Source organism: Microcaecilia unicolor, chromosome 1, assembly GCF_901765095.1.
Source record: "Microcaecilia unicolor chromosome 1, aMicUni1.1, whole genome shotgun sequence".
Lineage (NCBI taxonomy): Eukaryota > Metazoa > Chordata > Amphibia > Gymnophiona > Siphonopidae > Microcaecilia > Microcaecilia unicolor.
Window position 1 is genome coordinate 342620084 of NC_044031.1, and position 15057 is coordinate 342635140.

The 15057-nt window shown below is 48.1% G+C and overlaps 1 protein-coding gene across 1 annotated transcript in view; it reads right to left on the minus strand.

Annotated features, from left to right (window-relative positions):
- TGM4 (transglutaminase 4) overlaps positions 1-15057 on the minus strand; it is a 172678-nt gene that overhangs the window by 116801 nt on the left and 40820 nt on the right. Inside the window, exon 2 of the mRNA XM_030209285.1 lies at positions 7170-7356. Coding sequence (XP_030065145.1) covers positions 7170-7347 — 178 coding nt within the window. The 5' untranslated portion in view covers positions 7348-7356. The remainder of the gene's footprint in view (positions 1-7169; positions 7357-15057) is intronic.

Here is a 15057-nt window from a genome sequence, read left to right on the forward strand (position 1 = left end):
ATAAGGGATGTGCGGCTGTGGGAGATTTCAGGTGAATGAGGGTCAGATGCCATCTTTTGATCAGGTGAAGTCCCACTGGATCCTGCCCAACTCTCATTTTTTACAATATATACAGGTCAGACATTATTGCACTTCCATATCATCAAGCAGATCAATCCATAGACTGGTGGGTTGTGTCCATCTACCAGCAGGTGGAGATAGAGAGCAATCTTTTGAATCCCTATTTGTGGTCACGTGCTGCTGGAAACTCCCCAGTATGTTCTCTATCTCAGCAGGTGTGTGGTCACACAGCAGCAGCTCTGGCTAGGTCTCCAAGCCTATTTATTTAGGTTTTGTTGAGTACCTGGGATTGAGGGCTCTTCCTGAACAAGTGCAAACCTGGTGGTGCCAGGTCCCTCCTTTTCTCCCCCTCCCACTGGCTCCGTTTAAAAAAAATAAATTTTTTTTAACGTTCAAGAAGGGCGTTTATTTTCAGCTGCTCACTGGGACTCCCAAATCGTCGCAGCTCGGAGCAAGAAGCAGGTAATTTTACCTTTTATTAGCGGGCAGGGGGTCCCCAAACGTTCCCCTCATGGCATCGGAGGGAAAGGTCGCGAAAAAGCGCTCCCCGGACCACGTTCGCGCATCCAGCGGGGAGGTGCGGGGATCGGAGGCAGAGACGCCCTTTTTGGGTGCCTTTCCGGACTTGGCTGGTTTTTTCTCCATTGGAGTGTCGGTGGCTTGTTCCGCCTTAGGCGCGCATCCCCCGATTTCTGTCCTTCCGGTGTTGGCCGGCCACGCGACTCGGACAGCTTCTGCTGGGGCCGCCCTTGAGTTGGGAGACAGCAAAAAGATGGCCACCCTTGATTTGGGCGGCGGTAAGAAGTTGGCGAAAATTAAGCGCCATGCTTCCCGCGCGGCTCCTTCACGGAGTGTCGCGATGGATGCCATGTTGGATGTGCAGCGTGCCTCTCCCCCGCTCTATGGAGTGGAGGTGAAGAGTTCCTCTAGGCCTGGGGCTCAGGTTGCAGAGGTGCACACTCAGGGGGGTTTCTCTGCTGAGTTTGTTTTGCTGCTGCATCAGGCTTTTCTGCTGCAAAACGCTGCTCCTGCTCCCCTGTCAGATTTGGGTGAGGAGGCCTCCCAGATCAAACGCCCTCGGGTGGATCTCCAGGCCTTAGGGGACTCTGTCTCCTCTGATGTAGATGAGGGCAGCGTTTCTGAATTTTCCCAAAGGTCCTTCGGGGATTCTTTGGAGGAGGCTGATGACCCCTCTGCAGCACGACTTTTTCAGTCAGAGGAATTGCCCAACCTGCTAGTTTGGGCTATGGGCATCCTGAGCATTTCCTCTCCGGAGGAAGGCCCTCTCTCTGCCTCGGCCGGTTCCGCTATTATGCTGGGAACCAAGCGCCCTCCTAGAACCTTCCACATTCATGAAGCCATGCAAACTTTGATCTCGGCTCAATGGGATTCTCCTGAAGCGAGCCTCAAGGTAGCCAGGGCCATGTCTCGTCTGTACCCTCTGCCAGAGGGTGAACGAGAGGCCTTGCGTTGGCCGGCAGTGGATTCTCTGATCACTGCGGTGACGAAGAAGATGGCCTTGCCAGTGGAACGTGGCTCTGCCCTGAAGGATTCTCAGGACAGGAAATTGGAGGTGGCCTTAAAATTGGCCTTTGAGGCGGCCGCCCTGAGTTTGTAGGCTTCGGTTTGCGGCTCCTATGTGGCCAGGGCTTGCCTGACCGTTCTGCAGCGGGCCTCCCCCTCGGATCCTTCCTTGAGGGCGGATTGGCCGGTCCTGGAGTCGGGCTTGGCCTACTTGGCAGACTTGCTGTATGATGTCTTGAGAGCCTCAGCTAAAGGTACGTCTCAAACAGTCTCTGCCCATCGGTGGCTATGGCTTAAGCATTGGTCAGCAGACCATGCTTCTAAAGCTCGCCTAGCCAAGTTGCCTTTTAAGGGCAAGCTGCTCTTTGGGGACGAGCTGGACAAGATCGTGACGGATCTCGGCAGTTCTAAAGCAAGAGGTTGCCGGAGGTCAGGGCTCGGGCTGGCAGTGCTCGCCCTGGTTCCTCTAAAGCCCGGTTTCAGGAAGCCGCTGGTATCGCCCGGGCAAGTCGGGCTCCTCTTTCTCCACTGCCTTCAAGCAGAAATTCTCCCCGAAGCAGCATTCCTTTCGCAGAGACCGCCGTCCCGGAGGTTCTTCCTCCAGTCCTCCCCCAGGGTCTCGTACCCAATGACGGGGCCCTGGTCCATGCCCAGAGCAGATAGGAGGAAGGCTGTCCTCTTTTCTGGGCGAGTAGACCAGGGTAACTTCAGACTCTTGGGTTCTGGAAATCATCAGAGACGGCTACAAGTTGGAGTTCTGCCGGCCCCAGAGAGACGGGTTCGTGAACTCTCCCTGCAAGTCTCCCATCAAAGTGGCGGCGGCAGTTCAGCAGACTCTGGACAACTTGCTCCACCTTGGGGCGGTGGTCCCAATGCCGGTAGATCAGCTTGGCATGGGACGTTACTCCATTTACTTTGTGGTGCCAAAGATAGGAGGTTCTTCTCGGCCTATCCTCGACCTCAAGGGAGTCAATCAGGCCTTGAGAGTACGGCATTTCAGAATGGAGACTCCCCACACCGTGATAGCTGCGGTACAAGAAGGAGAATTCCTGGCATCCTTGGACATCAAGGAAGCTTATTTGCACATTCCCATCTGGCCGCCTCATCAGCGCTTCCTGCGCTTTGCAGTGCTGGGTCGGCACTTCCAGTTCAGAGCCCTCCCGTTTGGGTTGGCTACGGCTCCGCGGACCTTCTCCAAAGTAATGGTGGTCATCGCGGCTTATCTCCGCAAGGAAGGAGTACAAGTCCATTCCTATCTGGACGACTGGCTGATTCGAGCCCCCTCCTTTGTGGAGTGTGGGAGAGCTACAGAGCGGGTCATGGCTCTTCTGAGCTCCCTGGGATGGATCATCAACCGGGAGAAAAGTCAGCTGCGACCGACTCAGTCCCTGGAGTATCTGGGCGTTCGGTTCGACACCCAAGTGGGCAGAGTCTTCCTGCCAGACAACCGTAGCCTCAAGCTTCGGGCCCAGGTGGGCCGGTTCTTAGCCACCTCTGCTCCTCGGGCTTGGGATTATGTGCACTGTTGGGCTCCATGACGGCCACGATGGAGGTAGTGCCCTGGGCCAGGGCCCATATGAGACCACTGCAGCACGCTCTTCTGCGGCGTTGGTCTCCAGTTTTGGAGGATTACGCTATACGCCTTCCCTTAGATCCAGCGGTGCGCAAGGCACTGAGTTGGTGGCTGCTGCCAGACAAGCTGTCCACCGGAATGCCTCTTACGACCCCGGAGTGGGTTGTCGTCACGACGGACGCCTGCTTGACGAGCTGGGGAGCCCACTGCCTGGGAAGGACAGCGCAGGGGCTATGGTCTCCGGTGGAGGCGAAGTGGTCCATCAACATCTTGGAACTCCGAGCCATTCGGTTGGCACTTCTAGAGTTTCGTCAGGTACTGGCACTGAGGCCAGTCGGGGTCCTGTCAGACAATGCCATGGCTGTGGCCTATGTCTATCACCAGGGAGGTACCAGGAGCGCCCATCTAGCCAGGGAGGCCATGAAGTTATGCCTGTGGGCGGAAGCGAATCTGGACCAGCTGTCGGCGGCTCACATTGCGGGAGTCCTGAATGTCAAGGCAGACTTTCTCAGTCGCCATACCTTGGATCCCGGAGAGTGGCAGCTGTCTGCTCCAGCGTTCTTGGAGATCACGAACCGCTGGGGCATGCCGACCTTGGATCTGATGGCGACCTCAGCCAATTGCCAAGTGCCGCGGTTCTTCAGCAGAAGACAGGACCCTCGATCTCTGGGGGTCGATGCTCTTCTCCAGCAGTGGCCAGTACAGGAGCTTCTCTACGTGTTTCTGCCCTGGCCAATGATGGGCAGAGTTCTCGGCCAGGTGGCGAAGCATCCAGGCCGGGTGGTCCTGGTGGGTCCAGATTGGCCCAGATGTCCTTGGTATGCGGACCTAATCCAGCTTTCCATGGACAGTCCTCTGTGGCTGCCAGCGGAGCGGGGCCTATTGCATCAGGGTCCCGTGGTGATGGAGGATCCCTCCCCCTTTGGTCTTACGGCCTGGCTCTTCAGCGGAAGCAGCTGAGGAAGAAGGGCTTCTCGGACAAGGTCATCGCCACCATGCTGAGAGCAAGGAAGCGCTCTACTTCTACTACTTACACCAGGGTTTGGCGTACCTTTGCATCTTGGTGCGAGGTCACCCTTCACGGTGCCCATTACTTCAGTGTTGGCGTTCCTGCAAGAAGGTCTGGAGAAAGGCCTGTCGCTCAGTTCACTTAAAGTCCAGGTAGCGGCTCTAGCTTGCTTCAGGAGTCGACTGAAGGGGGCTTCCCTGGCTTCACAGCCTGATGTGGTGCGCTTTCTTAAAGGGGTTAATCACCTGCGCCCTCCTCTGCATTCGATAGTGCCTACGTGGAATCTCAATCTGGTGCTACGGGCCTTGCAGAAGCCGCCCATTGAGCCCTTGTCGAAGGTGTTGCTGAAGGACCTAACGTTGAAAGCGGTCTTTTTGGTGGCTATCACTTCAGCCAGAAGAGTTTCCGAGCTCCAGGCGCTCTCGTGTAGAGAGCCGTTCCTGCAGTTCACTGAGGCAGGAGTGTTGATTCACCCAGTGCCTTCCTTCTTGCCCAAGATTGTTTCTCGCTTCCATGTGAATCAGCAGCTTTGTCTACCCTCCTTTCATAGGGAGGATTACCCAGAGGAGTACCCTGCTCTCAAATGTCTGGATGTTAGACGAGTCATCATCAGATACTTGGAAATGACCAATGATTTCCGGAAATCGGATCACTTGTTTGTGCTGTTCGCAGGCCCTCGTAGGGGTCTGCAGGCATCTAAGCCTACTGTGGCACGTTGGGTCAAGGAGACAATTGCGGCAGCTTATGTGGCTGCAGGGAAGGTGTCACCTATCCAGCTGAAGGCTCACTCTACTAGAGCACAGGCGGCCTCGATGGCAGAGTCCAGGTCCGTCTCCTTGGAAGAGATTTGTAGAGCGGCAACTTGGGCGTCAGCTCATACCTTCTCACGACATTACCGCTTGGATGTGGCTGCTCGGGCCGAGGCCCAGTTTGGAGCTTCAGTGTTGCATTCTGGGATTTCCATGTCCCGCCCTGGGTGAGTACTGCTTCGGTACATCCCACCAGTCTATTGATTGATCTGCTTGATGATATAGAAGGTAAAATTATGTATCATACCTGATAATTTTCTTTCCATTAATCATAGCAGATCAATCCATAGCCCCTCCCAGATATCTGTACTGTTTGTGTTCTGGTTATATTTCAGGTTCAAGTTTAGTCTTCGGTTCCTGTTCAGGAGGACTTTGTGTTCAAGTTCTTCCAATTGGATTTTCCTTGAGTTGAGACAATTTTGTGTTACAGTGAGCTGCTGCTTCCTCTCCCCCCGTTTCGACGGTGGCTGGATTGATAACTAAATTATGCCGGCGCTCCCTCCCGCTTTGGGCGGTAGTAGGGTAGCTTTGTATCCCTCCCGCTTCGGCGGTGTTAGGGTAATCCAGCTCCTCCCACGGTTGCGGTAGCAGGATAAGCCAGATCCCCCCGCATCGGCGGGTGTGGTTTCCCTCCCCCGCTTCGGCGGGGATGAGCTGGAATGTTTCCCCCCCCCCCCCCCCGCCACTCCGCTCCGGCAGTGGTGGGCTGGAAGGAGTGTCCCTTTGTGGGTGTAATTCTCTATGTTGGTGAGTCCTGCGGATGGAGCTTTGATATCGACCATCCTGAGGAGTTTCCGGCAGCACATGACCACATAGAGGGAGGCAAAAGATTGCTCTCTATCTCCACCTGCTGGTAGATGGACACAACCCACCAGTCTATGGATTGATCTGCTATGATTAATGGAAAGAAAATTATCAGGTATGATACATAATTTTACCATTTAATGCTATATCATACACCTTTGATATGAACAGTAGCTGATAGAACGTTTTTGGAAATCTCACACAAACACACTTTCCCATTGGTATGGGTTGCTTAGAGACCAGGTAAATTCAAACTACATTAACCAACTAGCTTTGGAGTGGTCTAACAATTTGGGGGCGAGGATCCTTCCGGAGACCCTTCAATCTCTCTTCTCCCAGCTTTGGTCAGGGGTTTCCAATGTTGACCTTCAAGAAATCCAATTTAAGTTATTACATAGATCCTATATCACTAAGGAGAGGGGAAGGAAGTTGGGGGTTTGGCAGGATGACACATGTGGGAAGTGCACTTGGCTTTATAGTTTTCCATAATGTCGTACTTTAGCAGAGAGCCTTGCATGCTTTGGAATCTATTGATGGCCCCATTGCCTGGAATTCCTCTTTTCTCATGTTGGGCTGGGACTCGACCTTAAAGGATTCTGGGGTAAAGCCCATGGGTATTAAATTTTTACACTTAGCCATCCTACTGGTATTCCATGTTATTTTACGACATTGGGTGGACTTGATCCCTCCTAGCTTTGTGGAATGGCAGAACAGAATGAATGAGCTTGGCATATATGAACTCAGGGATACCTCCATGAAATATACTCCTGACTGGGAATATTATAAATCCTTGTGGCTTGCATTTCACATCCTGTCTGATGCAACGTGATGGCCCCATGACTGGGCACATTTGCTACTTCAGCGTATGACCCTGTGTTCTGATCACTGTTTGGAGTGTTTGTGAGAGTGCATGTATGAAGATGACCGTCTTTGGTTGTACATGTGGAAGAATGTCTGGTGTGAATGGTTGAGTGAGGGTACAAATATGAATATAAAGGGAAAACCTGGAGAGTTCTGGGGACCTGCACTTAACCTTATCAAGCTCGTAAGATGACACTGCTGGGATAGAATTACCCACAATTTGGAGTGGAATTCATGATGTAAGCCATAGTATTCTCTTTTCACTTATGCTATCCTTTACAATCGTATTATTGCATCCTTCTGGTGTCATGTGCACTCTGTATGTCCCCTTGCCTTTAATAAAGATATTTTGGGGAAAAAAAAACCCAAAAAACAGTTAACAATACTCAGAGTGAGGAACAGAAGAAGATGGACAAAGTATTCATCCATATCGGCCATTTGCTTACAGTGAGTTATTATCAAATAAATGGTATCACCCACAACTTGTTTGCTAACTCTTATTTCTATAAATATCAAAAATGTTTCTTACCAACACCAAACTGCAATGTCATGGTTTCATTGTCTCTCAGCTCCCTTGAGCAAATAAGCTTAATAGTAAACTCCTGTCCTCTTCTCACAATCAGACTTGTGTGATCATATCCTGCTGTGTGATGTAATGGAGCGTTCTCTTGTTTAAGAAAGTCAACTTCAGTAATTTTCAAAGCCATTTTTAAACTCTGAGGGAAAAGAGAAGCCATGTTTAGCCTGGAACCCTTGTCTTTTTCTCCTCCTTCTCCTTTTTAGGCCTCCAGTTGGCTCAATGTGAACCCCAGCTGTGTTGACAGAAACTTGAAACTGAGGACTCAAAGGGTCTTTATTCGCTACCTTCAATTTTTCCACTTTCATTTCCCCGCCATGTCTCATATTCAACTGTGCTGTTCAAGTTTTAGCCCTCTACCACATTTGCCCTATGGCAGGTTTGTCCAACTTATCAATCCAAGAGTCTTTACTGTTCCAGAAAAATTGTGAGGGCCACAATTATTGCCTGGATCAAGATCTATAGCAGCAATAGACAGTCTGGTCTGCCTGGGTTACCAACTAGTCAGGTTTTCTAGGATAAACCTAATGAATATGCATGAGATAAATCTTCAGACACCAGCCACAATGCATGTGAATCTATCAATGCACCGTAGATTTATCTGGGAAACATGATTAGTTGGTTACCCTTGAGGAATACCTTATCCACCCCTGGTCTATTGCAATGACACAAACTAGATACATCCAGCACACACTGTAAACAGAATGGTCATGAATGCACGTATCCCCTAATTCTACAATTTTAGCACCTAAATATAAGTCCCATTTGAACACTATGATTATAGAATACTAGCACTAAAGTATGTGAAAGTGGAATTCACGTGGTTGGGCACTAAGTGGTACTCTACAAGCTTATGGGCCCTTTTAATAAAGCGTAGTAGGCCTAATGTGTGCCTACTACACGCTAAAAGCACTACTGTGGTCTGTGGATATCCCATGGTAGTTTTCTGCTTAGTGCGCGCTAATCCTACGCTGGAAAAATCTTTTTATTTTCCAGCATTGGAGGCATACCCATGGGCAGAGAGTAGGTATGCCTGTGCTATTTAAATTTCAGAAAATTATTGAAGACCATCCTGTTCAAGAAGGCTTACTTTCCAGACTCAATCTAATCTTACTTCTTCCTGGATTCAGCAATATTCATGGACCCTATTACCTTGTATTACCCTTGTTATTCTTTGTTGTTTATATGATACATATATGCCTATTATCCTATTATTACTTTGTTTAGTTTGTGCTTTTTTGAACTGCAGCCTACCCTATGGTTCTCTGTAAGCCACATTGAGCCTACAACTAGTGGGAAAATGTGGGGTATAAATGTATTAAATAAATAAATAATCAGGTAGTGCAGGCACATTACTGCTTGCTACCTGATTAGCATGGGAGCCCTTACCATCTCCTAAATACAAAATAATATGGCAAGGCGGCCATTTTCCTGCTGCACTAAAAGTGGCTACAGTGCATGGAAAACCCATGCACTGACAATAGTGCTGGCCACTTTTTAGCGCGGCTTGGTAAAAGGACCCCCTAGTGCTGAACCTGCATAGCACACAATTGCAAAAGGGTATACATATGGGCAAAGCATAGGCTGGGCTTGGGCAGGTCCCACACTTAAGCGCGTAACATAGAATGCTATAAGTGATATGCTAAAGTGCAACATTTACATACTAATATTTACACCTGCTATTGGCATGGTGTAAATGACAGTGCTTCAATGCTGGCACTCAAATGCTGACTTGCGCTCTATTTTATAATGGAATCTGGGCACCCAGATGCTGTTTTAGAATTTGTGCTTAGCGCCCTGCATCTTGATGCCCAAATCTGGTTGACCTTTATGGAATTGCTATTGTGCACTGAAAGTTTTAACATTTAATCATCATAACATTTTTCACATCTTTGCTGCATTGAGGTTCATTTGTTCCCATTCTATTTTGTAGCATTTCTGCTTTGTTTCTTTCTGTCCTACATATTTTCTCTATTTTTCTATATTAAGTGCCTTGTTTTTCTGCATTAGGAGTTACTTTACTTTATCTTTTTTTTATTTTTATCTAACGTTTAACAGTAGCAAAGAACCATTGTAGCCAAACTAAGCATGACAAAAGGCTTTAATATTTTTGTTTTGTTTTCATTTTTTTACTCTTTTTCTTTGGTACATATAAATGTATCCACCTGGTTCAACTGGTCACAAAAAATATTTACAAATTGTCTTTATTTCAGAGGGCATAGTGATACTCTGCTTAATGCCCTTTGGTGATGATAAGCAGTCTGAACTTTATATATATGCTGTAAAATAAAACTCTAAATCAGGGATGTCCAACCTCGGCCCAGGTTTTCTACAATGAATATGCATGAGATCTATTTCCATACAGTGGAGAAGTGCATGCAAATATTTGTTTTGGATTTTTGATCACACCTTTTTCAGCAGGAGCTCAAGGTGAGTTACATTCAAGTACACTGGATATTTCTCTGTATCAGGAGGGCTCACAATCTAACTTTGTACCTGAGGCAATGGAGGGTTAAGTGATTTGCCCAAGATCACAAGGAGCAGCAGTGGGATTTGAACCGACCACCTCTGAATTTCAAGACCGATGCTTTAACCACTAGGTCACTCCTCCTATCTCATGCATATTCCTTGGGTTGCAGCTCTCAAGGACCGATGTTGAACACTCCTGCCCTAGACAGTGGGAGTGTGATTTGCTGTAATTTATAGCAATGAGGAGTTACAGAACATAAAGACAGAACCAGAGAAAGTCACAGGTCATCTGTTAGTACAAGCTATCCACATTAGTTTTACTCATTGAACTGTTGACATCTTCCTTCACAATCCTACAGTGCAGGAGACTTTGTTGATACATATTTACTACAGCAGAAAGATCCTTACATATCATCTTCTCCCTGAAAGTCACTTTGTTTTCAAAGGCAGGGAAGTAACAAGAGGTAAGGAAGTAATTTGCTTGCCTGGGATACCCAGCAAAAAAGGAGGAGAGATGCCCCTCCCACAAGCAAGAGAACCTCCAACTGCAAAGATACTTAGGGCAGGGCATAGCCACGGGTGGACCTGGGCAACTACCTAGTGTGCCCAGTGGTTAAGACAGCTCTGCTCACTTCAACTTAGGATCATATTTAGCTCAGTTTATCCTAGTTTCAGGGATTCTCTCACTGGAATCCCAAGTGCAACTCTTCTTAGCTTTCAGCAAGAAAACCTCCAACTGCAAAGATACTTAAGGGTCCACCCAATTTGGGCTCGGGCCCACCCAGAAGCTCTGCAGCTTTGACAGTGCTGGCATGTGGGGAGTAAGCTGGGCTCCTGAGGCTCCAGCGGTCCTACATCTCCCACTCAATGCAATTTCCTGTTTTTGACTGGGCAGTGGTACGCAACAGAGGGGAAGCTTCCGGGTTAGCCACGGGTAGAGCATGTGAATCGCTACCACTGCCAGTGGCAACCCTTTGATGTAAGAAAAGTTGTGAAGGGAGGGAGCTGCAAGACCACAGAAGCCTCCAGAGCCCAGCTTGCTCCCTCACCTGCCAGCACTGTCAAAGCTGCAGAGCTTTGTTTGTGAAAGGGGAGGGGAGATTCAGATGGAGGATCACACAGATAAAGTAATGCATGGAGTGGAGGAAAGAGGTGCTACACATAGGGAAGGGAAGGGAGAAGGTTAGTTTTTGGAGGTGAGAGAAGAAGAGATGCTACATGGGGTGTAGGGGAAGAGAAAAGAATTACTTGAGATGAGATGGGATGGGAGGGAGAGCTGCTGCATGGGTTGGAGGGAGAGGGAGAATTATTGAAGTTGGGGTGGGAGGGAGAGATGCTGCATAGGGGGTTGGGAGTGAGGGAGAAAATTGGACAGGGGAGGGGAGGGAGAAATGCTACATGCTTTTGGGGAGACAGAGAATTGTTGAAGATGGGGTGGGAGGAAGAGCTGCTGCATGGATTGCATGGAGACGGGGAGGGAGAATTGTTGTACATGAGGTAGGGGGGACAGACACTGCATGGGGGTAGAGGTGAGAGAGGGAAAAATGTTGGAGGGGGCGGGAGAGATGCATGAGGAGAGAGAGGGAGACATGTTGGATGTGGGGGGGAGGGAGGGAGAGATGCATGGGGAGAGAGAGAGGAAGAAATGCTGGATGTGGAGGAGGAGAGATGTACAGGAAGAGAGACGAAATGTTGGACATAGAAGTGGGAAGAAGGGAGAGATAGATGCTGTATGGAGGAGGAGGAAGAAAGAGAGATGTTGGACCCAGGGTGCAAGGAAGGGAGACAACGAGTGTGATGTGGACAGTGGAAGAGAGGAAGGAGAGGTTGGACATGGGGTGGAGGAGAGGGAGGGAGAGATATGCACTAGAGGGGGAAGAGAAAAAGAGGGAGATTGTGGATCCAGGGACAGAAGGGAGTGAGGGAGAGATACTGGACAATTGGAGGGAGGGAAGAGAGAGGAATAAATGCTGGACCACAGGGGAAGGGGGCCGGTAGATACTGGGAGTTGTGTGTGTAAGGGACAGGGAGATATCATGGTACAAGGGTGAGGAGGGGAAAAAGGGGGAGCAGGTGCTGGGCTAGAAGGTTGGAGGGAGGAAGATGCTGTAAATGGTGGAACTATTTGGGAGAGGCCAAAGGTGGGGGTGGGGGTGACAAGGAAACAAATGATAGTGATTATGGGGGGGGGGCTCAGAAATATGGTAATGGAGAGTTGATTAAAGAAGAAAGGGAATGGAAGGCTGGGGGAAGGACTGAAATGAGGAATGGGACAGCTAGTGGGTGAGAGATGGAAATGGAATTTGATAGGTAGCTGAAAAGTAAAATGGAGAAGGATGAGAACGAGGGTGAAATCTGAGTGAACAGAGAGGCAGTAAAGAAACAAAAGAGACAGGAAAGAGCTAGCAAAAAGAAATATCAATGTGTCAAAGGTAGGTGTAGTGAAGGAATGGAATAAGACTGGAGAGAGGAGAAAAGACAAATGGACAGCAGCCACTTGGAGGAAAAAGTATATCCAGACAACAAAGGTACAAAAAAAATGTATTTTGAATCTATTAAATGGAATATGTTAGCTTTGGAAAATGTGAATAGTGCATATCTGTTTTTGTTTCTCTAGTGTTGTAGTACATTCGAAGTTTAACTTCTTGGGGTTCCCAGATCTATTTTTGTAATCCCTTGTTTTGTATTTGGTGAGGGTCTGTTGGTATGGCAGGTGGGGAGATTGGAGGGGAGGCAGGGATCAGGAGAGCCCCCTCCTTTATTTTCTGACCTGGGCCCCAGCATGTCTAACACCAGCTCTGACCCTTTCTATAGCTAGTGGGGATCTCCAAGCATGGCCAGCTGAGGACCTCCTCCAAAGGCAACCAGAACTCCCTTCTACAAAGCTCTGCAGAGTGCAGCAGCATCCTTGAGTCACTCACAACTACGCATGCATAGGGTGCTGACATCGGTGACTAAGGGATGTTGCTTTTGCCTGCCAAACTTGATAAAATGGAATTTTGGTCACCTTCAGAGGAAGTCTTCTGCTGACAGAGCTTGGGGATCTTCGTGAGCTAAAGTATTTATATTTTGAGTTGTGAGGTGCTGGAGGAAGGGTGAAATGTGGGAGTACGGCAGAGGTAGAAAAAATGTCATACCCATCCAATTTGGGCTCAGGCCCACCCAAGATTGGCTATCTGGCTACACCACTAACTATAACAGGTATTTTCCAAGGACAGCAGGCCTTATATTCTCACAAATGGGTAACGTGGGTCCGTATTGCCAGTCCGGAGCTTGTAACAAGCATAAAAATAGGTCTCTGATGCGAGATGTGCTCCACTGCACATGTGTGAGTGCCTTCCTGCCTGCCACAAGAGCACGGGACCAGCAGTACAATAAAAAGCATAATAAAAAAGGAGACAACTCCAGGGGAGGTGGGAGGGTATTTGAGAATATAAGGCCTGCTGTCCTCAGAGAATACCTGCTACAGGTAAGTATCTTTGCTTTCTCCGAGGACAAGCAGGCCTATAATTCTCACATACCCTCCCACCTTCTCTGGCCAAATCAAATGACTCATTGCTCAATGGTGCTAAAAAAAAAGGGAAGAGCAACAAAAAAGAGAAAGGGAAAACTGAACCAGAGTTCAGGCCTAAACGCAGCCTAGCGAGCATGGTAAAACAACGAAGACTTAGAAAAAAGGCAAAAATAATCTAAAAAAATACAGGAAAGGAATAAAATAAGATGAACCCCGAAAGATGTATTTAAAAGTGGAAAAAGGCAAAAAAGACCAAATCTGAACCAGATGTGAGGAGTGGATAACGAACATGTGTTCTCACCGCAGAAAAAAGAGAACTGCTGGTCCCACGCTCTCGCAGTGGGCGGGAAGAGACTTGAGCATGTGCAGTGTGAGAATTATAGGCCTGCTTGTTGTCGGACAACCTTCTTTCCTTTAACAGAGACAGCTCCAACATTTGTTTCCTCTCATACTTTAGCATACTGAAGTCTATTTTTTCTGGGGTCTGTGTGCCCAAAGAAACAAAATACTGGTTAAAAAATATGATTCAAAATTCTGTGCATATTTTCTTTACTATTGTACCAAATTTACTTATGATCAAGTAAGCTAATTATATGCAAAGACTTTGTTAATACAAAAAAAATCATGCTAAAAGGATAAGTGGTAGTAAAGTAAAAAAAGGTGTGCTAAAAACAGTAGCAATGCAAAGAAGAACAGTAAAATTGGTAGTAAAGTGAAAAGCAGAGCCTACACATCACAGTGGAAGCATCGACCTTCAAGACATCAAAACCTGCCCTGACCACCACTTGCACTAGTCCTGTCCCCTCATGCAGCTTGGCTCTTCAGCTTTAAGCCTTGTGGTGCAGGAAGGATGGTTATGGTTGTGTGGTAGCATCAGCTCCAGGGAAGGGGAGGTGGATAGGGATGCTGATTTCAGTTTTAGAAACCTTGGCTCTGCCCCTGGTAAGGAGGTGAAGCAAAACCACTAATAAAGCAGAGAGGTATTGCAAAATCAGTTGTAAAATGAAAAAGTGCAGTAAATGTTGCTTTTTTTCTGTTACTACATTGTCACTTCCTGGAGAAAATATTAACTCAGTCAGCTGGGCGTTTTTGCAGTGTTGTGTGGTGGTGGATTTAAGCTTGCATGGTAGGATTTCAGATTTGAGAGAGGAAAGAGGTGGTGTTTAGTGGTTATTTGCACACGCAGATTGCTATGCCCTTGTCTTGCACGTTTAACCTTTCTGTTTCCCAGCCTTAAGTCTTTTATTTGTCTTAATGAGTTCAAACTATTGTGTGAAAAGTGTTTGATAGTCTGTCAAGTTTTTTCTAGTTCAGTTTCTAGTTCAGATTTGTTTTTAGATTATGAAAAGAGTGGGTGTGTATAACAGATGTAAACATGGAGTGTGCCAGAACAGGGTGTGTACTGAAGCATATCAGGTGGGTGAATGGTGAAATGGAAGCTATGAGGAATGTGGTACATGAGAGTGGCATGGGTAGGGAAAATGGCAGGAGGAGGGGTATTTGAGCGAGTAGGAAGAGAGAAGGTGAGAAATGAAAAGGGGGAGGGTGGAATGATAGAGGCACAGGAGTCAGTTAAGGAAAAGGAGTTGAGCAAAAGGGAAGGAGACAGAGAACTGGAAGTGAGGGAACTGGTCGGGGGGGGGGGGGGGGGATCTACAACAGTGGATTGCAGGGAGGGAGAGATGAACAAGTGATGGCCACCAGAACACAGGAGAAGCAGCAGCATACACATGGGGGGGGGGGGGGGGGGGGTAGAATCTTACAAGGTTGGCTAAAGTGTATCTTGAAGTATAAACCCCTAGCACATCAACACACCTAAATCTCTTGTTCTTTTCTGAAGTTCCTTTATTGGATAAC